This window comes from Musa acuminata, unplaced genomic scaffold, assembly GCF_036884655.1.
Source record: "Musa acuminata AAA Group cultivar baxijiao unplaced genomic scaffold, Cavendish_Baxijiao_AAA HiC_scaffold_1118, whole genome shotgun sequence".
Taxonomy (NCBI): Eukaryota; Viridiplantae; Streptophyta; class Magnoliopsida; order Zingiberales; family Musaceae; genus Musa; species Musa acuminata.
This window is the reverse complement of record NW_027021331.1, coordinates 83,657-110,889: the sequence shown is the minus strand read 5'-3', so window position 1 is coordinate 110,889 and position 27,233 is coordinate 83,657. Positions and strand designations below refer to the sequence as shown.

The window sequence follows — 27,233 nt, the reverse complement described above, 5'->3', positions numbered from 1 at the left end:
ATAAAGAAAAACAATCTCATTAGTCAGCTGAACCAGGAACCCAACTCCAATATATCTCATCAAATGGTCCATTTTTGTAACAAGTTCGGGTCATTGTACAAAATCTAGTTCTAGTTATCATTCTCACAATTGACATCATCATTAATTATTCTGAGAAACAAGAGGAAATGTGAAGCAAAGTACAAAAGTCTCACTTGGAAGCTTAGCAGAACACCGTAGTATGTCCAGTGCATTTTATGTAATATGGCAATGGATTAGTTTCCCTATTCATATGCCCAGGGATCCATGCTCTGCCATCATAACATCAGTAAGATTGACAAGTAATTCGTTTTCAGTAAGGCATTGGTCACTTTTCTTCTGTCTTATCCTCACTAAATCAATCCATTCCAACCCTATTTCTTTGTTTGTCTCTCCCTCTTCCAATATGCCTCCTTTTACAACACTCTATCCTTAATCTTGTCAAGACTTCAAAATGAACAGAAAGTTGATGGTATATAGATTTCTACACAACGCATCCGTCATTCATTCAAAAACTTAACGAGGAATTCAAAATACACAGGAAAAAAAATGCTTACTTGCAAATAATTTATCGTCTCAGACCCTCATATTACCTCATACATAGAATAAAAAGAAGCCTAACAGCATGTAGACTGCAGTCTCATGGCGTGACATTGCCTCACTCGAGGCCAGGATCCTTAGGAGTCGCCGGCATGCCTGAACTCCTGCAGCTCCTTGAAGTTGAGCCATGGCTTGATCCACACCTTGGCCTCGTATATCTTCTTCTTCCCGGCGTCGATGACCTCGATGGTCAGGTGGTGAAGAGTCCCCACAACCACCTGCTCCCTCGCCTTGACCACACGCGCGAACTCCAACAGGGCATTCTTCGCCACAAAAGACACAAGATTTAAGCACCAAGCACAGAAAGATCAGCGGGATCACCAACTACATGATCTAGGGTTAGCGATTACTCAATACAGTAAGCAAATCGAACGATAACAAAAAAGCAGATAAGCATCAAAGATATATGTAAGACCATATGTCTCAAAAAATAAAACTATAAAGGGAGAAGATATATAACCTTGGAATTCATACAATCACCTTAAAGATGACGCAGAGAATCCAGCGACAGAACGAAAAGGAGTTCGAAGACGATCCAATAATCGCAACAGAGGCGAAAAGGCGAAGAAGAGATCAAACAAGGACATGCTTCTTGTTGTCTTCGTCGACGGCGAAGCGGGCAAGCTGCTCGATCTCGGCGCCGACCGGAGCCCCCTCCGCGTCGCTGATCCCTCCGACGGTCACCGTCGCGTCCGGATCCGACGCCGTCGCCACGGACAGAGAGAAGCAGAGTAGAACGAGGAGGACGAGGAGCAGTGACGGCCGGGACCGAAGAGCCAAGTAAGAATCCGCCATTTCCACCGTCTCTCTCTCTCACTCTCCCTGCCTCCGGGGGTGATATGGCGAGGGCGTCTCATGCTTAGTGACGCGGTTGATATCGGATTCGGGGAGTGGCCTCCGGAGCCGTCGGATCCGGGTGGGGTTGCAGCCGCCGCCGTTCTCTTGCACAATTCCTTCATTCCAAACAAGGTTCGAATAACGGGCACGAATTGAGACATTGAGAATCCAAAACCGTCCGGGTTCACAATAAAGCGTTAAGCACCGCTTTTTAGAGTCTAGTTGTATTCGAAGGTGGGAAAGTGTTGCCAAATAATTTATGATTTTTTTATGGTTAAAATCAAATTTTTTAAAGGGTATTAATGCCTTTCAACTATGGTTATCGAAAAAAATATATTTATCTCAAATTAAAATAAATATATATCCATGACTAAAAATAGTTAATATTAACTAATTAAGATAAAACGTATTGTCCGTCAACCACAATGATAATTAGTGAATGAAGATTAACCACAATGACAGCAATATATCTTGTAATAAATATATATATTCAACTAGAATCCTAAGGGATGAATATAATAAACTCATGACTAAATATAGTAAATGTAACTAATTGAGTTGAAAATAATTTAAATATAATATTCATATAACCAAAATGAGATTGTAAACGTTATTAATGTCTTTTAAATAACAGTTAGTGAAATGATAATTAGCTAAAGAAGATTAACCACAATGACTTGTTTATTTTGGTGGAGGATATATATATATATATATATATATATATATATATATATATATATATATATGTAATTTTGCCCCTAAATTTATTTCTAGGAAAATCCGGACCCCAAACTTTCTCTTTGTAGTTGCGATTTAATGATCCCCTCACGTCCGTGCGTCGCCACCAACAGCGAAATAGGAGCGGGCGAGGAAGACGAGATCGAGAGACGGAGCTTCGCTCGTCCCACCCAGTTGTCCCGCTCGTCGAAAACCCCTACCTTTGCTCCTCAGGCGATCGATCCCGTCGTCGGGCCCTGCCCCTAGGTTTGCCTCCACTCCTTTCTCCTACCCCGTTACTATTGCGACGCATTGATATGCTCTTGTTTCTTTTGCTATGGATCTTGTCTCGATTTCCGTTTAATTGCTCAGGGTTGTATTTGTTCTGCGTAGATTCTCGGTTCCATTTGGATTACACCTTTTCTTCTATGTTTCTCGTGAGGTTCATCGGGGCGGATCCTCTTGGGGAATCTCAATTAGGGTTTGGATTGTGCGGGCGTGGGGCTTTAATTTGATTAATTATGTTGATTTGGATTGTTGATTGCTCGAATTTGGATGGTGAATCACGGGAAGTGCCATTGTGTAACATTTATTTATGTTTTGTAGATAGAGTTTTTGGTCCTTCCGCAGCTACTCAAGTGCTCAGCCTATTGTCAGAGCTGGAATGGAGGGCATAAATGGTATATAAACTTGGTCTTGTTTTTCATTGTTTAGCTATAAGTTGTTGTCAACTTGTTGTCAAAGCTTTGGGAGTTGAGATGCATTAAAGAGAGTTTGCAATTTTGTTATAAGCAACGATTGAAAAGGCGCTAGGTGCCAAAAAAGTGCCAAGGTCCAAAAACGTCCGAGGTACTAAGCGCTCGCCCGAGCGAAACGAGACACTAAAATATAAAAATATATAATATAATTATTTAAATAAAAATATATTATTTATCCTGAAATCTAATAATAATTTTAAATAAATAAAAATTAATAGTATTAAAATCAAAATAATATATAATTAATCTAATAAATAAAAATGTTGTTACTAGTATACAGTTAGTAGTATACGATTAATGTATTGTTAACAGTATACTATTGAAGTAAGAAGAGTGTGAGTAAGAGGAAGACTGAGGCTACTGACTGAGAGCAGCGGTAGTGGTAGTAGCGAGAAGCGGCAGTGGCAGCGACAACGGTAGCGGCGAGCGATGGCAACGGGAGCGGTGATAGTGGCAACGATAGCGGTAGCAGCGAGTAGCGGGAGTAGGAGCGGCGAGCGTCGATAGTGGCAGCGGTAGTGGTAGTAGCGAGCAGAGGCAGAGACAAGGCTGAAGGGTAGAGACCAAGGAACTTCGTAAGACCGGTGTCAACGAGCTTCTCATCAAGATAGTCAAAAGTGAATGACTTCAGGTCATGCAAGAATATACGACAAAGGAACGAAGTAGGTAGTATGTGGTGCTGTACCTTTGCTACTCAGTGGAGTGGGCAGCAGGGTTGATGGAGATACGGTATAATCCCAGAGGTGACTAAAACTATTAGAGACTTACTCCAAGTTGGGATAAAAACTTCTTGCATTCTACAAGTTCGATGGTATTGAGAAGGTGAATCACAGTAGCTAACTCAACGCAAGGAGTGCAAACACTTCGAGTGCTTTAGAAGTGTGAGCAAAAAGCAGAGGAAGGTTAGTAACTAGCTCGATATATGAAGTACAACCCTCAAGGAGGTAAGCAAAGTCAAGTAACCTTTGTTTTCTCTACTCTTAAGAGAATAGGTGAAATCAAGTACCCCAATTCTCTTATCTATCCAGTAGAGGAGCTTTACACATGTTTAAAGACCCTTCGAAAAAACCAAATGGAAGACAATAGTTTTTAAATCCCCACCAATGGTGATTAGTGCTACTGAGAGTAGATTATCCGCTTCACTTCCCAACAGAATGCCAATCGAAAGCGAAAGTGATACGAACCTACTTGAAAGTAACAACTAAGTGAAAGAAGAGTTGATCGGTAAATCTTGTGGAGGAAGGACCTAAAAACTTCAAAAGTTTGCAAGGTGATGCTCGTTAAAGCACCAACAAGCATCCACCAAGTTCAAGCATGAGGCATTTGAGAGACTAGCGCATAGTAAGGATAGTCTTTTTCTTCATCCAAAGAGTCTATAGGAACTAACAGGGATTGATACAACTCAGCCAACCCCACACTAGAGTCAGAATCATTGGCGAGTTGAAGCAGCATGACAGATCAAAAGTTCGACTACTCAACAACAACAACAGAGAACTGCTAGGAGCTAAGAGGCACATTACAGCTAGAGTAGAAGATTGAAAACTCAGCAAAGACAAGAAGTTGTAGTGTCGGCAAAGGCTTCGACAAGGACGTCAAAGGAATAAGTAGGGGAGAATGTCACGGACAAAACTGTAAACATGGTGTTTACTGTAATGCTCATGTATGTCCACGTCTTTTGATTTGTTCATGCTTTGTACAGCATGTAGAGGGACAGTCGAAGGTTTAACAGCCCTAATTTAGTTGGGTTTGGTGATCATTTTAGGCTTATAAATAAAGGTTGTGTCATGCGGATACTTATGAGAAATTTTGGTTTGTAGTGGACCATTTTAGATCCTTTCTTGTGTGATTGTTCAGAGCTTATGAAGTATTTTTATAATTTGCATTGTTTATGAAGTATTTCTTGAAATGATTGCTTGAATATCCCAAGTGAGGCGCTTTCTCTAACTCGTTTTCTCTTACATAGGTTCTAAGGGATCATAGGAGGTTTCGGAGAAGTTGACCTTTGCGAATGGACACATAAGGGTACCACACAACTTAGGCAAAACTAGCTAAGTCCGTGATAGTAGGTCACAACAACCGAACCACTATAAATTCGATGTGCTTTTTTTCTTTTGCTATTTACCTTTATTGCTTATTGATTTTATTGATTATTACATTCTACGAATGTTTTTAAGTTAAGTATGTTTTCGATATGCGCTTTATTGAACGAGGTTTTTCTAAATCATTATTTTTACAGAAGTACGGATCAAGAGCGACACTAAGAGAGGGGGTGAATTAGTGCAGCGGAGAAAATCATTGGTTTATAAAATATTTCATTCATCAAAAACTAATTTTGGAAAGTGCTTGGCTTTAGAATGAAAGAACTAGCAGTTGTCTAAGAAAGTAATGATAGTAATGAAAAGAAAAAGGGAAATAAAGACATCGGAATTTAAAGTGGTTCAGTCATTGTGACCTACATCCACTTCTGATTCCTCCTCCATTGAGGTCACCGGCGTCTACTAATGGTCTTCCTTCAATAGGCGAAGACCAACAACCTCTTTACGATGATTTATTTTTTTCATGGGTTTAGGAGATAACCCTTACGAGCCTCACACTTCTCTTGAATGATCTCAACACTTAGAAAGAGAGGAGGAGGACTCTTTATACTTTTACAATACTTTTAGCACCCTAAGAATTTAAGATTATGTTCACACTTTCGTGCCCTTTCATGCCAAAAATGGTGGGATATTTATAGACCACAATGGCTTCAGAATTGGAGTAAAAAAGTATAACATCCTCGGATTTTGGGGTACTGGCGGTATCATTGCCATTATTGGGCGGTACTATCACCTACAAACTGACACTAGGTGGTACCACTGCCCAATCTGGGTAGTACCACTACCTGACAGAGCTCGAAGATCGAGCTCTCTGGCGGTACCCACCACCCATAGCACTTAGGAGACCGAGTCCCAAGTGGTGCCACAACTAGCTGTGACTTCAGGTGCTGAATGGGCTGTTCAACTAGCCCAATTTAGCCTTGTTTAGGGCCCAGTTGACCTTTAACTGAGTTAGTGGGATTACATTCCAATCCTAACTCAATTAATGTACTAACTATGATTAAGGCAACCAATCTCTATCTGGTATGTCGAGTTTTCTCTCGACGATCCTCCGGTGAACTTCTCAGCGAGTTTTTCGGCAAGCTTCTAGTGAACTCCAACAAACTCTCAGCGAACTCACGACAAACTCTCGACGAACTTCCGACGAACTCTTGGCGAGCTTCCAGCAAACTCTCGGTATATCATTCGAATCTTCGATTTCGGCCCATCATCTACTTTATGCCTTACCACTATCGTAGTTAATTCTGCACATTTATCTCAATACATAAATTAGATCAAACAATTTATCAATTAATTTTATGATCATAATTTTAGATTCAACATAGTGCATCTTCCAATTTATTTTTTTTTAACATCGTTTGATTTATCCAATTAATTAAATTTATATGAATTTAATTAATTGGATGAAATCCAAAGGTATTAAAAAATAAATAAATTTGAAGCCGCACTACAACAAGGAGGTTTATGCATTGCAACATGAAAATAAACATAATTGGAACTCTAATACCACGTGTTGTGCATACTGTGAAGAGGAAAAGGTAAGAAAAGCAAAAAACATAATTGAACGAATTTTTAATTTTATATTTAGTAACTCGTAATTTAATATTTCAGGATTTATGATAAGATACTATAGTATCAAACAAATATAGATTGTAAGCCATAAGTGAACATGTTCCAATCACATTTGACATTTGAATTTAAAGACAAAGTAAACTGATTATTTTCAAATGAACAAGAATAACTAGATTTGTCCAAATAAAAAACAAAAATTAAATTTCGTCTAAATGACGGTGCAACAAAAGTATTTTTCAAATCCAAATAATATATAGTATACAATAACAATCTAAATGTGTTTATAGCTTCCACATCTATCGATTTTTCATTCCCCACATAAATGCATCTCTCAGCATCATTGGGCCTTCGATAGCTCAGGCAACCCTGCATTGAAACACTGATATTAGTAGTTGCACCGGAGTCTAACCATCAAGTGATTTTAGGTACTAAAGTTAAATTAACTTCAGAATAAACCAAAGTAAGGAACGTACATTTTTTAGCATGCTAAAGTGATATTTAGCATAGTCCTTCTTCAAATGCCTAGATTTCTTGTAGAAGAAATAAGTATCATCCTTATTTTGTTTCTTCTGTACTGAACCTTTATCGGCCTCATTCTTTCCATATTTGTATTTTTTTTTGTTGCACTTGTCCTTAGAGGTGCTGGCCAAGTTGGCACTTTCAGTCTTTTCTTGCTACAACTTTTCTTTTTTTGCACACAATATGAAATGAGTTCAAAACCAAATGGACAAGTAAGTCCTCTGATAAGCCAAATTTTAATGTTTTAAACTTTGAAGTAAAATTAGACATCTCCATGATGTACTCTCTTATATTTCCTTTGCTGTTTTACCTGATGGAAATTAGGCTTTGAAGCAGAATGCTTGTTTCTACCTTATCGTTTTTAAGAAAATACTTTTCTATTTTGACAAGGAAATCTTTGGCCTTTGTAATCCCTTCGGATACCGCACCCCTAAATGCTTTCGGAATGTCGTGCTTAATAATCATGAGACTCATGCGATTAGACCTGTCCCACTTCTGATATAGTCTCCTTTCATCATGAGTACTATTTTCCGTAAGAGAAGCGGGTTGGTCTTCCCTTAGTGCAAGGTCCATATCTATGCAACCCAAAACGATCAGAATGTTTTCCTTCCAATCCTTAAAGTTGGTTTCGTTTAGAACCGGTACTGAATTGAGGTTATTAGATATTGTTACAAGAGAACCTAAACAAAAGAACAATAGACAACCACAAATTATGCTTATATATATTACTATAAACTTAAGTAAATTCAAATAATGATATAACCCATCTCAAGATACTAAGTGCAACATTAATATCTTGTCTTTGGACTTCAATATTAATTGCTAGTGGTAGTCTTATTGTAATAATCAACACTGATAATAAGACATGTCAAATGATAAATCCATCTTTGGATTGATTTATTATTCATATGTACAACTTTATAATTGCCACATGTTTACCATTATTGGTGTGTATATAATTGCCACATGTCAAATGATAAATTTTCTATGGATGTAAATACATACTACATTTAATATTTTCATGAGAAATGCCACACATGAGAGGTCACTTTAGTAACTTCATGCATCAAATTACTCAATCTAATATTAAACAACTTTATAATCACTAATTGAATTTGAATCATATTAATCAAATTGGCTTAACCTTAATTTGTTAATTCAAATTAAGGTTTATTCTGAAGTCAATTTAACTTCAGTACCTAGAAACAGTTTGTGATTGGACTTCGATACAACTACTAACATCAGTGTTTCAATGTAGGGTTGCTTGAGCTACCGAAGGCCCAATGATGTTGAGAGACGCATTTATATGGGAGACGAAAAATCGATAGATGCAAAAGCTATAGGTACATTTAGATTGTTATTGTATATTGAATACTATTTGGATTTGAAAGACACTTTTGTTTTACCATCATTTAGACGGAATTTAATTTTTATTTCTTATTTGAACAAATCTAGTTATTCTTGTTCATTTGGAAATAATCAGTTTACTTTGTTTTTAAATTCAAATGTGATTGTAACTGGTTCACTTATGGCTTATGACAATCTATATTTGCTGGATACTATAGTGTCTTATCATGAACCCCTAAATGTGGAATTGCGAGGTGCTAAACGTAAAATTAAAAATTCGGGTGTATTATAGCATGAACGTTTGTGTCAGATATCTAGAAATAGAGTTGAAAAACTTATGTTGGATTCTTGATCCCAGTGACTTATTAGGTTTAGATGTTTGTGTTGAATGCATTAAAGGTAAATAAATCAAACCTCAGAGATTAAGTGCATATAGAGCTACAAATGTCTTAGAATTGATACATACAGATATTTGTGGACCATCTCCTACACCTTCGTGGAATGACCAATAATACTTTATATCATTCATAGATGATTACTCTAGATATGAATACTTATATCTAATACATGAAAAATTTAAGTCTTTGGATGTGTTCAAATCATTTAAACCTAAAGTTGAAAATCAACTCGGCAAAAGGATAAAAAGCATTAGATCTAACCGTGGAGGGGAATATTACAACAGAAATGACGGCTCAAGTGAATAACGTCGAGGACCATTTGCTCTATACTTAGAGGAGTGTGGAATTATCCCTCTGTATAAAATGCCAAGGTCACCTAACATGAATGGTGTAGTTGAAAGACGAAACTGCATACTTAAAGACATAGTAAGAAATATGATTTTTTAATCTACTTTGCCAGAGTCACCCTGAAGAGAAGCAATAAAAACTATAGCTTACATTCTTATAGAGTACCAATTAAAGCAACTACAAAAACACCTTATGAGCTTTGGACCGGAAGAAAGCCTAGTCTAAGACACTTTCATAGGTTGTCTATCTAAGACAAGGCTTTACAGGCCTAACGAAAAGAAATTGGAACCCCAAACAATAAGCAATTATTTTATTGGTTATTCTGAACGATCTAAGGGGTACAAATTTTATAATCCCAAATCAATAAATATTTTTGAGACGAGTATTGCTACAAGGATATTGAGTTTGGGGGGAGAAATAAGGTTAAAGACTTTACGTTTGAGGAAGAATTGGTTCAATTTAATCCAATTTATATAGTTGCCACTGATGTGGTAAATTCAATACCTCAAAAGGATATAGTTATTTCAACTCTCATATAGTATAAGAAAATTATTCATGAGGATCAAACTCAACATCCATAAGAACATATGCCACAAGAGCTAGCACCTTTGTGATGATCCATTAGGGTAAGGAGGAGTGTCATTTCATATGATTATATGGTATTTCTCTGGGAACATGAAAAAAGTAGTGATATGATGGAAGATGATCCAATCAACTTCTGTCAAGCCATAGAGGATTCCAATTCTGATAAGTGGATTAAAGCAATGAATCAAGAGTATAAGTCCATACAAGACAATAAAGTTTGAGAACTTGTCCCATTACTAGAAGGAGTGAAACCTATTGGTTGTAAATGAATTTTTAAAACCAAAAGGGATTCTAATGGTAATGTGGAGAGATATAATGCACGTCTTGTGGCAAAGGGCTATACTCAAAAAGAAGGGATTGACTTTAAATAAACCTCTCCGGTTTTAACGAATGACTCTTTTAGAATAATTATGGCTTTAGCCACACATTTTGATTTGGAGCTCTTTTAGATGGATGTCAAAATAACAATTCTCAATGGAAATATTGATGAAATAATTTATATGGTACAACTAGAATACTTTGTATCAAAACAACCTAAAGAAAATAATATGTAAATTGATAAAATCTATCTATGAGATAAAACATATTGAATCTTGGATTTTGACGATGAAATCAATTAATGAGTTTACGATCTAATGTACATTTAAGTGACGTAGGACTATATTCAATCAGGAAAGATAAATTGATTAAAGCAGTGGAATCAAAAGTTGGGCTAAAATGGAACATGTCAGAAGATTGGATGTCGGACCGGAGGAATGGTCGACATATCAGCAGAAGGCTTCGTGCCATGAGTTCGAGCATCGGGCCAAAAGGATCAGACATTGCACTAAGGAGATCGGGTGTTGCGGATATCAACATGTCGATTGGGCAATACATCATAAGAGAAGACGATATGCCGAAGGTTCGGGTGAAGCATCGGATGAACCAATGACATGTTGGATAACTTAGAATTCTTACTTATAATAATTTGTCTAGATCGAAGTAGTTTTAGTTCTAATTGGATTGTTTAGAATGTAATTAGACCAACTCAATTATGGGTTAACTCGGCCTGAATTGGGGTTATTTTGGGCCAAGTGGAAGGCCCAATTAGTGACCTATAGTTGGCCCAAGCTGTGACACTGCCAGTTTAGGTGATAATATTGCTCAGATACAATCTCCCAGACTGTGTTAGGCGATGGTACCACCTAGTCTCAAACTAGCAGGCGGTGGTATTGCCAGTACCCCGAAAACCCAAGATGAGATCATTTGGTCCCTAAATTTGAATTCATTTGGGGCCTAAAAAAGCCCTACTCATCCTTACTCAGTAAACACATCAATTGTGAGTTAAAGAAAAGAAAAATGCTATAGTAATATTATAAAAACTCGTCTCAAGCTCTCAGTATTATATATGAAGTTTAAGAGAGAGGTGAGGTTGTAAAGGTTATCTCCTAAACCGGTGAAAAGGAGAAAATGGGTGTAAAAGGATAGTTGATCTTCCTCCGTTGAAAGAAGATCGATAGTGAAAGCCGATGGCCTTGAGTGAAGAGGAATCAGGAGTGGATGCAGGTCACGATGATCGAACCACTATAAAACTTAGTTTGTATTTATATTTTGTTGTTTACCTTTATTGCAAACTGCTTTACTTGCTCATTACATTTTTATGAACGTTTTCGAGTTAAACATATTTCCAATATGATTTTATCGAACGAAATTTTCGAATCGATGTAATTTTTATCGTAAGCACTAATTCACACTCCCCCCCTCTTAGTGCCGATTTCGATCCTAACAAAACAAACATCCTTTTAGTAGTATCACAAATTTCATCAAGTAATTATCTCATTTGGTTTTAAGATGAATGTTGTTGATGATTGCATGTATCATAAATTCAGTGGGAGCAAATTTATTTTACTAATATTTTATATGGATGACATTCTGCTTGCCACTAATGATATAGACATATTGCACGAAACCAAGAGATTTTTATCTAGAAATTTTGAGATGAAAGATCTTGGTGATGCCCCTTTTGTATTAGGAATCCAAATACACCGAGATAGATCGCGAGGTATTCTAGGATTATTACAAAGGAACTATATCGATAAAGTACTCAAAAGGTTTAGCATATAGGATTGTAAACCAGGAGACACCCCTATCACAAAGGGAGACAAGTTCAGTCTCAATCAGTGCCTTAAAAAAAATCTGGAAACTTAAGAAATGCAGAAGATTTCCTATGCATTAGCTTTAGAGAGTCTAATGTATGCACAGGTTTGTACGCGTCAAGATATAATGTACATTGTTGGAATGTTAGATAGATACTTAAGCAATCATGGAATGAATCATTGGAATGTAGCTAAAAGAGTCATGAGATATTTAAAGAGAACAAAAGATCATATGGGAGATCAGACCATTTGAAGATCATTGGATATTCTGACTCCGATTTTACTAGATGCTAAGACAATATGATTTAATATTCTCCGACACATTCAAAAATAATAATTAATTATAAAAATAATATATAATTAATCTAGAATTATACACATGAATACATTTAATGAGACTTGTATTTTATAATTTATAATTTATACAAATACTATATTGTGGAGCATGACATAGTTGTAATATGCTTAGACATCTAAGATTACAATTAATTAAAGGTCAAAGAGAGTTAAGTTGGTAATTGCTGATTTATTTGGCAAATCAAAAATTTATGGCTATTGAATTGACTTGCTAAATACATAAGAAAGATCAGAAAAACTCAACCATATGACTTTAACTTAGTGTAAAAAAAAATCTAATTAATGAAATACGATGTTAATTTAAAGCTGAAGTAAATGCATTCTGAAAGTAGAAATTTATTCAGAAAAAAGGAAAGAAAAAAGTGTAAGAGTTGTTTGTATTAGTTTGAAAATAGTATCTCATTCATTTCAATATAGTGCTACTTGATTAACCTCTCATCAGATTCTATCGTTATTGTTGGAGAAGCATCTTATGCTTATATTTACAGTGTGCAAAACTAGGAGGAAAAAGAAAGGCCATGCTCAACATCAAACACAATGAAAAAGTATTGCATTTCGGAAGGAGATTATTATCAAACCATGAGTGCTTTCAACGTTCCCAAAAATGACGGCACAGTTCCAGTGGAAGAATAGTCAATACTCTGAAATTTGGAACCTATTTTTCTGAAGCAAAATCTCAAAATATATTATGCTGCAATGGAGCAATGGTTCAGTTCTTTTCATTGCAATCTGAGGCCATCAAAAAATTACAATCTGTCCAGAAAATTCAGACGTAAGTGAATTTGAACGATCCCTCCAAGTACTTCAACATCAAGGTCATTCTTCTTCCTCTCCTTTTACAACATCAACACTTGCTTTGATTTCAGAAGACTCACTTACAAGTAACATAAGCTCCTTGAAAAAGAAGTCTAACTTATTGCAGTCAAAATCTTCGATTGCCGATGATACTGTCGCTTTTGATCTTTGATGAGATTGTTTATTTTCTTGTTGTAGTTGAAAGTGATACATTCTCAGAGCATCGTCCGTGGAAATCTCTTGAACGGGCTTGTAAAGACTTTGAAACGTGCATCTGTCTTCAAGCTTCTTAACTAACTTTTCTTTGAATTGATCTGGGAGGTTTACAAATGCACTACGAAATAATGTAGGAAAAATAAGATACCAAAATTCTTCTGCAGAAAGAGATCAGTAAATACTATCACTTTTCACCTTGTGATGCCTCTAACAATTCCCCATTTGTAACCACTGCTTGCAGATTGCTTAAACCCAATGTTGAAGCCCTCTTGGGCAGAAGCTTCCTTTCCTGCAGATATACCATCTCGATAACCCATATAAACTTTTGTCAAGGGTTCCATATGATACATCCTCAAGTTTAAAGCCCTAAAAGTTTTACTATGAAGAGTTTTGGACAAAGGATATGCATATCATTTATAGATTGCAAGGATACTGTATAAAATTGATCATAACGCCTCTTCTGTTCTCTGTTTAAGTCAGCATCTGAGATTTCATTCAGAAGCCCATCATCACACCAAGAATCATCAGAAGCATGCTCTGGAACTAAAACTAACTCATTAGCATATTAAACTTTGTATTTGGTCAAAACAACCATGGCAGTATATCATACAACTTCCACAAAAGGCATCATGTAAATGCTACATAAACACCAAAGAGACCAAAATGTCATCTAATATATCCATAATATAGTCACTAATTTGAGGAAGAATGAAATTAAAATTTTAGTTTTGATGAAACTATACTCTGCACATGAATTGCTATGCATGCATCTAGGCCAATCAAATTCAATCGTCTCTGACTTTAAAGGAACAATTCATTCGATTCCAAAATCTCCACATGTGCATGCTCGCTCAATAGCAGAAATGAAAAAGAAACAGTAAAACAATATGATGCATGAGCAATTAAATTAATTTATTAATAAAATAAATTTAATTTGTTTAGAGATATTTTACATATGTAATAACATGAAAATATCTACTCAACGAGGAGAAAAAGAAAGAAAAAATACAACAAAAAAGAAATCATATTATTGAAAATTACAAATCTTGATTGAATATCTTAAAGATTCATCTCTATAAAGATGAAAGATTATCAATCAAAAATATCATGAAGAGAGGAAGACTATTTCTCAAATCAAATCAGAAATGAAGAACAAGATATCATATATTTGATTTGATGCGATTGTAATTTTTTAAATTTCTGTAATTTTCTTTTTATTCTTATACTTGAGCATATAAAAATGGGCTATAACATTGTAATGTATGAATAAAAAAAGGATCCATGAATCAAGTTTTTTTCCTTTCCCACCTTGTGAGGCATGCGGAGGTGCAAGACTTCTATCCTAGGAGTGTTATCTTTGAGCCAATTGGATAGTTATACATTTGCTTATTATTTTTAGTTATTATCTTTCACTTTTCTCTTTCTATTCCTCCACTATGAAAGTAATTTGTTGTTGCTCGTCCTACATGCCAACCAATATTGAACACTTCAAAATTAAATATACCATCACATAAGTCTCAGAGATATAACCGCAGTGCCTCACCACAATGCTAAAAACTTTGCAAATATCTAGTATTGGTAACAAACCTCATAGCAAACTTTTTACCTTCATCCTCTTGTGATGATCTAAGCATGTCCTACAAATAAATCAATTTGTTCCAAAGAGAAACAGAAGAATAGAAATAGCAGGTGCCACCAATTCCACCAAGTAAACCTTTTTCATATAAAAATATGACCAAAAGTATCAAATTTATGAGGAAAAAAAAAGCTCACTGAGGGAAAGAACAAGGGTGATCTAGAAGTTGTCCGCTTGCGGAGGGAGGGCAGCCATCAGAGTTAGAGCTTATCGGGAGAATCACATCAATCGAATCGATAAGCAGCAAAAACACATAGTCCTAGATTAATCATGAGGACCAGATTGATGGCGGAAAAGAATCTTGCACTGCATCTTCTTTAGGGTTTTCGAACTAGAAAAGTGCGAGAAGGGAATTGGGGGCTAACCGTGAAGTTCTGAACAAGATATGGTCGATTGTAATGCATTAAATAAATTTGTGAGAGAGTAGGGAACTCTCTTCTTTCCTTAGAGAATTGGGAGCTTCATCGTCCCACCCAGACGGAGCTTCACTCGTCCCACCCAGACGGAGCTTCACTCGTCCCACAAATTTGTGAGAGAGTAGGGAATTGGGAGCTTCATCGTCCCACCCAGACGGAGCTTCACTCGTCCCACAAATTTATTTAATGCATTACAATCGACCATATCTTGTTCAGAACTTCACGGTTAGCCCCCAATTCCCTTCTCGCACTTTTCTAGTTCGAAAACCCTAAAGAAGATGCAGTGCAAGATTCTTTTCCGCCATCAATCTGGTCCTCATGATTAATCTAGGACTATGTGTTTTTGCTGCTTATCGATCCGATTGATGTGATTCTCCCGATAAGCTCTAACTCTGATGGCTACCCTCCCTCCGCAAGCGGACAACTTCTAGATCACCCTTGTTCTTTCCCTCAGTGAGCTTTTTTTTTCCTCATAAATTTGATACTTTTGGTCATATTTTTATATGAAAAAGGTTTACTTGGTGGAATTGGTGGCACCTGCTATTTCTATTCTTCTGTTTCTCTTTGGAACAAATTGATTTATTTGTAGGACATGCTTAGATCATCACAAGAGGATGAAGGTAAAAAGTTTGCTATGAGGTTTGTTACCAATACTAGATATTTGCAAAGTTTTTAGCATTGTGGTGAGGCACTGCGGTTATATCTCTGAGACTTATGTGATGGTATATTTAATTTTGAAGTGTTCAATATTGGTTGGCATGTAGGACGAGCAACAACAAATTACTTTCATAGTGGAGGAATAGAAAGAGAAAAGTGAAAGATAATAACTAAAAATAATAAGCAAATATATAACTATCCAATTGGCTCAAAGATAACACTCCTAGGATAGAAGTCTTGCACCTCCGCATGCCTCACAAGGTGGGAAAGGAAAAAAACTTGATTCATGGATCCTTTTTTTATTCATACATTACAATGTTATAGCCCATTTTTATATGCTCAAGTATAAGAATAAAAAGAAAATTACAGAAATTTAAAAAATTACAATCGCATCAAATCAAATATATGATGGTACATTCACTTATCTACTCAAATTCGTAATCATATGGAAATTTCTTCTCCGAAATCAGGCCTTCTGCATAACTTTTTGAATACATCAATTGACTATTTTAGCATGTAAATAAAGAAAAAAACAAACAACCACCTTTTTTTGTTGTTGCAGTCTTAACTCTGTCACTAAATCCTCTTCTTAAAATAAATGAATGGCTTGGGTGATCTATAAATATCTTTGAAGCAGAGATCTAGAAAAATCAATCATGGATTCACGTAATAACATATCAAATGCTTGTGGCGATCATCTATCTAAAAGGATAATAGATCGAGAGGGTTAAATGGGACACTATTGTCTTGATATCTGTCTAAAATTTATGAGAAAGTGAAATAACCGTACAAGCCTTTATCCATTTTATCAACCATCAAGAAAACCCCAAACTCGAGCCGTTTCTTGGTATAAACGTAACCCGTGATCGTGGGATCAAACACCAGATCCGATCGAAGAAATGTGGAAACCAAGTAAAGGAAGACCATCAAAGCACAACAGCTGCACAGATCTAGCGGTAACAAAGGATGACAACAGAATGGGATCGAGAGGATCAGACCATCGCCGTCCTTGTCGAACAAGCTAAAGGCTTTCTTGAACTCGGCGATCTGGTCGTCCGTAAGCTGCTCCGCCATGCCTCCTCCGCAATCGACCTCACAAAGACGAGAAGGAAGAGAGGAGAGAAAGAGAGATCCGTGAAGGAATGGGAAGAGGAAAAGGGAGCGTTACTTCGCCGACCTCACCCTCTTCGTGTTGCGAAATATGCGAAATGACGATTATAACTCCAAAGCAGCCCAAGCCTTATCCACTCGTGATATTGCACGACACGGTTCCTACCCACGAAAACTACCCGGTCCCATCTTAAGGATGACCGGACTTCGAGGCCCACACGAACCCCCAAATTGAGAGATAGGTTTGGCGGGTAACCAGTGAAGTGGTAGAATAGGTCGTTTATATCGCAGGGAGCTCTTCGTGATGGCCACATCCCAAACAAGGGTAAAATAGTCATTAAGGACGAGAGCACAACAGAGATTATATCGTAATTTGGCGCTCCTCTTTCTTCCCACAATATTCTTACGGTCGCACTTTATCTGGGCATTTGATGGATAAAATACCCGTTCTACCCTCAACGCGGATTGAACGCGGAGAGGGTCCAGAACGGGAGTGACGGTGCCACGTCAAGTGCCGTTCCACGTTCCGTTCCCGGGATGCCAGCTAAATGGCCATCTGGAGATAAGACCAAATCTGACCGTTGATCGCAGAACGAACATGGCATCCTCTCCGTCCAATGTACCTTGCCTCATATCTTAATTATCCAATCACCATAAAATAACAAACTTAAATTATTATTATTATTATTATTATTATATTTTACTTTAAATGAATCCAATAAATATTAAGCTAATGTAATGATGAAGTTGAGATTCAACTTGAGGGCATTAATAATGTCACTCTCCGAGAAAGGAAAAAGGTCACTTCAACTCCTCTTCACTTTCACATCTATGTTATATTATTAAATGGATGATAAATGGTTTGGGTTCTTTGACAATTTTAAATCTTGGAAAAAAAAGAAAAAGAAAGCCACTAGATATTGTAGATTGTTAAGTAGATATAGAAGCGCCTAAGTCTCCGCAAGAAAGAAAAACTATTGTAATAGATTTATGTTGATCTTCATTGATTAACTTAATCAAATTTAGTTTAACAGGGAGAAATCCAATTACTTCCATGTGCAAGCTGAATTCTACATAGAAATATGAATTTTCTTTCTTCCTATGATTTGGATTAACTAAAGTTGAAACTATGTTATGATAAAATATATTAAAGGAATAATTTGAGTAATATAAATTACATTTATTGTTTACAAGGAGAACAACTTTGTGTATAAAGTTTATAACATATATTTGTCTTCTAATTATCATAAATTACCTGAACCTTTAATTATTGGTAGGATGTATGAATAATAAATAGTAATTCATAAAAAAAGATGTTTAATTGTGACTTTTTTTTTTTCTGGTCATTGGATTACAATTTCAGTCATGAGTTTTTGAAATTGATGTCTTGATGTTCTGTCTTAATTCACATATAATAAAAAAGTATTTTTTGCATATTATGTGTAGAAATTAGAATAATCTTTGGGAGAGAAAATTTATAATTATTTTATGTTTATCGTAAGTCATACATTCTCTTTGAAAAATTCTTTTGTGTGATCTATATGTTTTCCTTTTTGTGCGTCGGACGAGGCTTTTAGCATGCTAAAATTAAAGCATCGATTAAGCAAAACAATCAGGAGACATAACAATGTGGCTTGCACATCTACAATAACATAGTTCTCATCATTATTTTTCTATATCAATAGTATATCTCTGCCTATCTGTGTATGTGAGTGCATATGATATCTCTGCAATTTTTCAGTCCAAATAAAGTGGTGCACCATTAGCAATTTGTAATAATTTAGGTAAGTTTGGTGGTGGTGATGAAAGTGATGATACTTTAATCCAAAAGATTATTATTTGATATTAAGAATGGATCAAATATATCTGTTTTACAAGTTTCAGATTGATTTTTATTCATATTTAATTAAGTTCCCTGTCACAAATTTAAAATCGTCTTTTTTGTTTTTTTCTTGTTTTTATCGTTTTCATTATCATTTTCAATGAAGTTGGATAGGTATATAATTGAAATTGACTACCACCATGCCATTTACTATCTTACTCTCTATCATGGAAATCAAGAAAACTAGTACACCGGTGAAGCTTATTTCTTTATTGTATGAGAATCCATGATTTAAATTTCAAAGAGTCTTCCTAAATCTAAAGATAAAATTACATACATTCATCATCTCTAAATCTCATATGGGTCATCCTTGGTAATATTCTCCAACACATCTTAATTGCCAATCTATCTACAATGAATTTGCGCCAGAAAAGTTGGCCTTTTCTTTTCCCATGTTTAGATTATGTGATTCTGTTTATTAAACATAATATATGACTGAAAGGCTAGCGAGCTTTTGGATGGTCCTCGTGAAAAGAGGGTTTTAACATTAACTTATAATATGAAGTACGGAAGAAATATTGTCCTCGTAGAAGGATAATGCTTGTACTGTACTTCAACGTACGTTTGCTTGTGATTCTGTTTAATTGAATAAGATATATTATAGATTTAATTTTATTTAATTGAATTAGATATATTATAAATCAGATTAGATTCTTATTATAATTATTGATAAATAGAGATAAAATCTATCTATACTCTCACCTATAAATATATAAGATACCCTATGAACTCAATATATATGATAACACAACACAAGATTATTGATCTATTTTTATTTCCCTCTAATCTCTATTCTAACGTTATAGTGATTATATGAAAAATAAGATGAGAGAAGAAGATGAGTCTAAAACTCTTTACATATTGATGTTGTTATGTTCTATCGATGAAACTATAGAATATGTTTTATGAATCAAATATAAGTATTCTGAATGATATCAAAAGATATGCATGATTAATATTTGATATATGATTATTTGATTTCATGGCATTAAAGTTATCTTTTATTATAGTAGTATAATTTTTACAAATATGCACGTTTCAAGTAGATGCAAAAAAAAAAAAAAAAAACTTGCTATCTTGCATATATCAAAAAATATAAAAATTTTGTAAAAAAAACTTGCTAGCTTGCATGATGGTAAATGCAATGATTTAAAATTATATCTCAAAAACTTGCTAAATGTACTCCTTTTTGTTGATGACAAATGGAGAGAAGATGTGATGATGTGTTGAATCATACATGGTAGGATGCAATATACTTTGATATTTTGATACCATGATGATACTTAAGATAATGATCATACATATAATCTATGCAATACTCATGATTTTATTATGATGATGTATATAATGTATTACATATGATGTGAATCATAATTGTTTTGACTTGGATTTTTAAATTCAAGAGTTCTATCAATATGACATATTGGTAGGGAGAGTTAATGTTAACTCCGTCATCAATTGATTGTCATCATAAAAAAGGGGGAGATTGTTGAATCTCGGATTTAGATGATGAAACCAATTGATAGTATTTATAATTTGATTTGTGTTTTGAGTGATGCAAGAAGCTTCGATCAGGGAGAGACAATTAAAGTAGGAAGAATCATGTTGGGCCGGAGTAGAACATATCAGAAGATTGAACGTCGAGTTGGAGGACCGATCGACGTATCGACAGAAGGCTTCAAACCATGGGTTCGGGCATCGAGCTAAGAAGAGCAAAAATTACGTCAAGGAAATCAGAGTTACGAGGTCGACTGGCTGATTAGGCAATAGGCCGCAAAAGAGGACAATGCGCCGAAGAATCGGACGAAGCATCGATGAACCAATGACATGTCGGACAATATTTGATTTAAGCTTTATAATAATTGTCTAGATCGAAGTAGGTTTTAAGTGTGCAAGATTAACTATGATAGTGATCAAGGCATAAAGCAAAATGAAGTCCTAGAGTCAAGAACGAGATTTCGTTGGGAGTTCGAGAGTTCGTCGGAAGTCCAGACGTTCGTCGGAAGTTATATCGGAATTGACCGAGAAGTCCAGGAGCTTGCCAAAGAATCTCATCGAAACTCGCCAAGAAGATCGTTGTGAAGTCTAGGAGCTTGTCGCGAGTCCGCTAGAACATTGCCGAGAGATCATCGGAAGATCGCTAGAAGCTCGTCGGAATAAACCTAGACTTACTGGACTTATTTAGCTTAGTGTATGCCTTAAAATTCGTAGTTAGCATATAAGTGGGTTGGAATTGGGCCAAATCAATTAGGGGTCAAGTTTGGGTTGTGTTGGGCCAAGTGGAAGGCCCAATAATGACCCAACAGGTGAAAACGTCGTGGCATAGTCTCTGAGACTATGTCAAGTGGTGGTACCACCAGTCTGGGTGGTGGTATTGCCCAAACTCAGTCTTCGAGACTGTCAGGCGATGGTACCGCCCAGACACAGTCTTCTAGGTGGTGGTACTGCTAGACTAGGTGGTAGTAACGCCAAGACCCGAAAAACCTAGAATGAGACATTTTTAGGCTCCAAGCTTGAATCCACTTGAGGCCTATAAATAGCCCTCTCATCCCTTATTAACATACACAAGAATTGAAAGAAAAAAGAAACAAAAACGCTATTGTAATCTTATAAGAACTCCTCTCAAGCTCTAAGTGTTAGTCTTGTTTAAGAGAGGAGTGAAGGGGGTTGTAAAGGTTCACTCTTGAACCTATCTAAAGAAGAATTGAGTTGTAAGGGTAGTTGATCTTCGCCCATTGAAAGAAGATCATTAGTGGATGCCGGTGGCCTCGACGGAAGAGGAATCGGCGAAGTGGATGTAGGTCATGACAACCGAACCACTATAAAACTCGGTTTGCATTTCCATTCTTGTAAGTTATCTTTAATGAAAACTGCCTTACCTACTTACTGCTTTCACTATGCTTATGAATGAGATTTGAAGTTATCTTTCCGATATTGGTTTTATCAAACGAAGAATTTTTTAAAATGGTGATTTTATCCGCTACACTAATTCAAACCCCCCTCTTAGTGCCGACTCGATCCTAATAAGACTTACTATCATCGACATTAGACTAGAAGCTTGAGTCCATATAGCCCTCAATCTTAAGGCTACTTCCTCTATATACTAGTAGAATATCCTTAGTCCTTCTCAAGTACTTAAGGATACACTTTACAACTTTCTAGTGCTCTAAGCTTGGATCCGCTTGATATATGCTCGTAACACTTAGAGCATGTGCTATATCAGGCATGGTATATAGCATAGTATACATGATAGACCCTATCGCTGAGGCATAGGGTATCTTATCTATGTGTGCCCTTTCTTCATGAATCTTTGGGGACTAAAAAATGATATCCCTTGTCTCAATGGTATAAGACCTCTCTTGGAATTTTTCATGTCAAACCTTTTGATAATAGAGTTTATATACCTGGATTGAGACAAACCAATAATCCTCTTAGATATATCTCTATAATCCGAATCCCCAAGATATATGATGCTTTCCCTGAATCCTTTATGGAGAAGTGTCTAGATAGCCAAGTCTTTAATGTGGAGAGCATTCCTACATCATTCCCAATGATCAAGATGTCATCCATATATAACACCAAGAAGGTGATAGCGCTCCCATTTACCTTCCTATACACACAAGGCTCATCTTCGTTCTTAACGAAGTCATAAGATCTAATCGCCTCATCAAATCTTATGTTCTAACTTCACCTCATCTTGTTTCCTTTTAGACTCACTTACATTCATGATATGTGGAGCAATGTCTAACATAAACAAACCATTATGCAATATTCCATTCATGATGATCTTATCATCTAATAATATTAAATAATTATTATTCTCAAAAACTAATTTACATTCACTAATTGTTAAACACGAAATAGAAATAATATTTTTGATAATAGAAGGAATAAAATAATATCCATCCAACACAATAATAGTTCCATCAGGTAGATGTTTTGCCCTCTCTATAATGTACTCCTTGCAATTCCTCTTTCAATGTCCATCTTTGCCGTAGTGGAAACACTAGCCTTTGTCCTTTGCCGGGTCTTTCTTAACAAGCTTTATTGAATCTCAGATTTAATGATTAAATCAATTGATGAAGTTATGATCTAATTTGTGTTTTGAGTGCGTAGTACAAACTTCGATCAAAAAAGGTAAATCGATTAAAGCAGGAGAATCAAACGTTGGGCTGGAGTGAACATGTTAGAAGATTAGATATCGAGTCGGAATATCGATCGACGTATCGGCAGAAGGATTTTGTGTCGTGAGTTTGAGCATCGGGCTAGAAGGATAAGATATTTCACCAAGGAGATCGAAAGTTATAGGAGGTCAATATGCCGATTGGGCAATATGCCGAAGGATCGGACAAAGCCCTGGATGAACCAATGACATGTCGGACAACATATGACTTATGCTTGTAATCATGTGTATTTAGATCGAATTAGTTTAGGTCTAATTGAGTTTATTTTAGGATAAAATAATGCTAACTCAATTAGGGGCCTATTGGGCATGAGTTTAGGCTATTTTGTACCAAGTAGAAGGCTCATTCAGTGACCCTTAGTTGGCCCAGGTGGTGGCACCGCTTGAGGCTCAGCCTCCCAAGCTATCTGGGTGGTGGTACCACTTGGACACAATCTCCCAAACTATGTCAAGTGGTGGTACTACCAGACTGGATGGTGGTACCACCTAGTGTTAGTGTTAGATTGGGTGGTGGTACCGCTAGTTGTCAGTATGGCAGACGATAGTACCGCCTAGTATTGACGATGGTACCACCTAGTACTAGCGGTATAACCGCCAATACCCCGAAAACCCAAGAATTTAAATTTTAGCTCTAATTTTTTAAGTCATTTGAGGTCTATAAATACCCCACAAATTTCTACATGGGATAGTAAGAAAAAGAGTAGTAAAGGGGAAAGAACCCTTGTGAAAAAAAATTGTGTAATCTCTCTTTAATTAGTGAGTCTCTTCCTCCTAGAGTTCGAAGTTTTCCAAAGGAGGAGTGAGGTCTAAAAGAGAGGTATAAAGGTTCTCTCCTAAAGCTGTGAAAAGGAGAAAGAGTTGTAAGTGTTAGGATCGAGAGCACTAAGAGGGGGGGGGGTGAATTAGTGCAGCGGAAATCTTACAGCGATTTAAAAACCGAAAGCTGCGTTCGTCCGATAAAAATCGATTTCGATATAAAAGCAGAATCACAGTGCAGTTTGCGTCTAAGCGCAGTTTTGCGTCTAAGCGCAATTTGCGTCTAAACACAGTTTGCGTCTAAGCGCAGTTTGCGTCTAAAGTCAGTTTTACGTTCAAACGCAGTTTTACGTCCAAACGCAGTTTTACGTCCAAACGCAGTTTTACGTCTAAACGCAGTTTTGTGTCTAAACGCAGTTTTACGTCTAAACGTAGTTTTACGTCTAAACGCAGTTTTACGTCTAAACGCAGTTTTGCGTCTAAACGCAGTTTTACGTCTAAACGTAATTTTACGTCTAAATGTAGTTTTGCGTCTAAAAGCAGTTTTGAACCTTGAAAGCGTTTTACGTAGAAAGCAATTTGCAGTTATAAATGGAATCCGAATGTAAGCGAAAACTGCAGTGTGAAGATCGTACGAAAACACGATTTACGTTTGAATGCAGATTCTGAAAGATCAGAGCTTAGAAACTTGTTCGTGAAGGCGCAGAGGGCAGTAGCAATGTAGGAGGTTTGCAGTAATGATAAAGTGCTCAAGGTAAAAGCAAACCAGAGATTTAGAGTGGTTCGGTCAGTCTTGACCTACTCCACTTTTGGCTTCCTCCTCCGACGAGGTCACCGACGTCAACTAGCTGCCTTCCTTCAATGGGCGAAGGCTAACTGCCCTTTTACAGTTTCTCTCCTTTTGACATGCTCAGGAGACAACCTTTACAGATCCTTTCTCTCCTCACTTTACAACTCAAGACTTGAAGAACAGAAGGAGGAGAACTTTAGGACTTTACACAAATTTGAGCTCTTAGAATCACTGAAAAGATCAAGAATTCGGTGTGGATCTATTTCTTTTCAGTGCTGAATGGGTGGGGTATTTATAGGCCCCAACCCAATTCAAATTTGGAGCTCAAAACGATCAAATCGATCAAATCCCAGAATTCTGGGATCAGGCGGTTGCACCTCTTGACTGGAGAGGTGGCACCGCCTGGCAGAGCTCGAAGACTGAGCTCAGGCGATTGCACCACTCTGCCAGAGCTCGAAGACTGAGCTCGGTGGTTGCACCGCCTGGCAGAGCTCGAAACTTGAGCTCGGTGGTTGCATCACCTAGCAGAGCTCGAAACTGAGCTCAGGCTGATGCACCTCTCTGCCAGAGGTGGTTGCACCTCTCTGCCAAAGCTCGAAGACCGAGCTCAGGCGATGCATCTCCTGTCCAAAGAGGTTGCACCTCTCTGCCAGAGCTCGAAGACCGAGCTCGGTGGTTGCACCTCTTGGTAGAGCTCGAAACTTGAGCTCTGGCGGTGCTACCTCTTGATAGAGGAGGTTGCACCGCCCAGTCTCGCTTGGAGACTGAGCCCTGGGCGGTTGCACCTCTTGGCTGGGGCGGTTGCACCGCCCAGTCCCGCAGCCCAGGCGGTTGCACCTCCTGGCCTAGGCGGTTGCACCGCCTGGTGCAATCAGGGTCCGAATGGTTCGCTCCATTCGGCCCAATTTGAATCTTTTCAGGGGCCCAATTGCCCCAAGATTAAGCTAATGGGATCACCTCCCATTTTCAAGCTTAATCATCGTGCTAACTACGATTAACTCTAAGACAACTTCTGCAGCTATGCTCCGATGCGTCAATCGCTTCTTCCGGCGAGTTTCCGGCGAACTTCCGTCGATCATCCGATAAACCCTCGGTGATCCTTCTGCGGACATCCGGCATACTCCTGGACTTTGCGACGATCCACTTGGCGAGTTCCGACGAGCTTCGCTTGGCAAGGTTCTGGACTTCTCGGATCTGTTCTCGCTGAACCTCCGACGACCGTCCGAACTTCCGTCGAACTCTCGAACTCCCAACGTGATCATGATCTTGACTCCGGCGCAACACCTGCTGCTTGTCTTACTCTCATCGTAGTTAATCCTGCACAACAAATCAAAACTTCGATCGAGACAATTAATCCTAAGCAATTAACCAAGTTGTCCGATATGTCATTGGTCCCTCGACGCTTCGTCCGATTCTTCGGCGCATCGTCCTCTTTTGCAGCCTATTGCCCAATCGGCCAGTTGACTCCGCAACTCCGATATCCTTGGCACAATACCCGCTCTTCTTGGCCCGATGCCCGAGTCCACGGCCCGAAGCCTTCTGTCGATACGTCGACCGATCCACCGGCCCGACGTCCAATCTTCTGACATGTTCCTTCGGCACCACATGATTTTCCTGCTTTAATTGTCTCATCCTGATCGAAGCATCCTGCGTCACTCAAAACGCAGATTAAATCATAAACATATATCAAGTAGTTTCATCATCAAAATACGAGATTCAACAATCTCTCCCTTTTTGATGATGACAACCACTTGATGACGGAGTTAAACTTAATTCAAACTCCCCCTACCAATATGCCATATTGATAGAACCTTGAATTCAAACTGAATTCAAGTCATTGCAATATTCATCATGAATACTTGCAACACGTCAACATGAGCATATGCATAAACTTATGCATCACATGTCATGTCATCAACATACTTCTCCCCCTTTGTCATCAACAAAAAGGAGAAGTATCACAATCAAGTGTTTGTGATATTGATTCAACTCATTGCATGAAAAACATAGTATCAAGTTTTATCATCATGCAATCTTGTAGCTAAAAGATTTAGCAAGTGTTATATCATGCTTAGAACATTCATGCTATCAAGTTTTAGATATTCAAGTTTTATAACATATAAGATAGCACTTTTGGTAATGTTCAAGATAGCAAGTTCTATATTATGCAAGCTAGCAAATTAGAGATGTTCAAGAAGGCAACTCTTGCTTCTTGAAAATTTTGCTCACTTTGCTAGATGCGCAAGTTAGCACTTTTGCCTCTTGAGATAGGCAAGATAGCACATTTTCTTCTTTTGAGATAGCAACTTTTTGCTTCTCTTTAGACCAACAAGCTAGCAATTTTTATGATATACAAGTTTCACAATATATAAGCTAGCAAAAATTTCGAAAGCAAATGCAAGATAAATTTCTTGTGTAAGCTCATGATTCTTGCTTCCTATTGCAGTGTGCAAATTGCAAGTTTTGCTTCTTGAGATATTCAAGATAGTGATGTTCAAGAAGACA

The 27,233-nt window shown here is 37.1% G+C and overlaps 1 protein-coding gene and 1 long non-coding RNA gene across 9 annotated transcripts; both read right to left on the bottom strand.

The window, feature by feature from the left end:
* Positions 1 to 499: 499 nt before the first annotated feature.
* On the bottom strand, positions 500 to 1,664 carry LOC135666663 (uncharacterized). Its single transcript, XR_010509825.1, has 2 exons — positions 1,079 to 1,664; positions 500 to 881 (listed from the first exon to the last, which is right to left on the bottom strand). It is a non-coding gene; the product is annotated as an uncharacterized LOC135666663 (long non-coding RNA).
* An 11,320-nt stretch (positions 1,665 to 12,984) lies between these two features.
* On the bottom strand, positions 12,985 to 17,608 carry LOC135666661 (calmodulin-like). 8 transcript variants are annotated; one of them, XM_065178290.1, is made up of 4 exons: positions 17,006 to 17,608; positions 13,732 to 13,781; positions 13,494 to 13,611; positions 12,985 to 13,396 (listed from the first exon to the last, which is right to left on the bottom strand). In XM_065178290.1, the coding sequence occupies exons 1-4, from the start codon at positions 17,079 to 17,081 to the stop codon at positions 13,104 to 13,106; spliced, it is 537 nt and encodes a 178-aa protein (XP_065034362.1). In that variant the 5' UTR covers positions 17,082 to 17,608; the 3' UTR covers positions 12,985 to 13,103. The 8 variants fall into 8 exon arrangements, with proteins under 8 accessions (XP_065034362.1, XP_065034359.1, XP_065034363.1 ...); XM_065178287.1 differs by having other exon boundaries at positions 13,732 to 13,841; positions 17,006 to 17,602; XM_065178291.1 differs by having other exon boundaries at positions 13,494 to 13,615; positions 13,732 to 13,841; positions 17,006 to 17,500.
* Between the last annotated feature and the right edge of the window lie 9,625 nt (positions 17,609 to 27,233).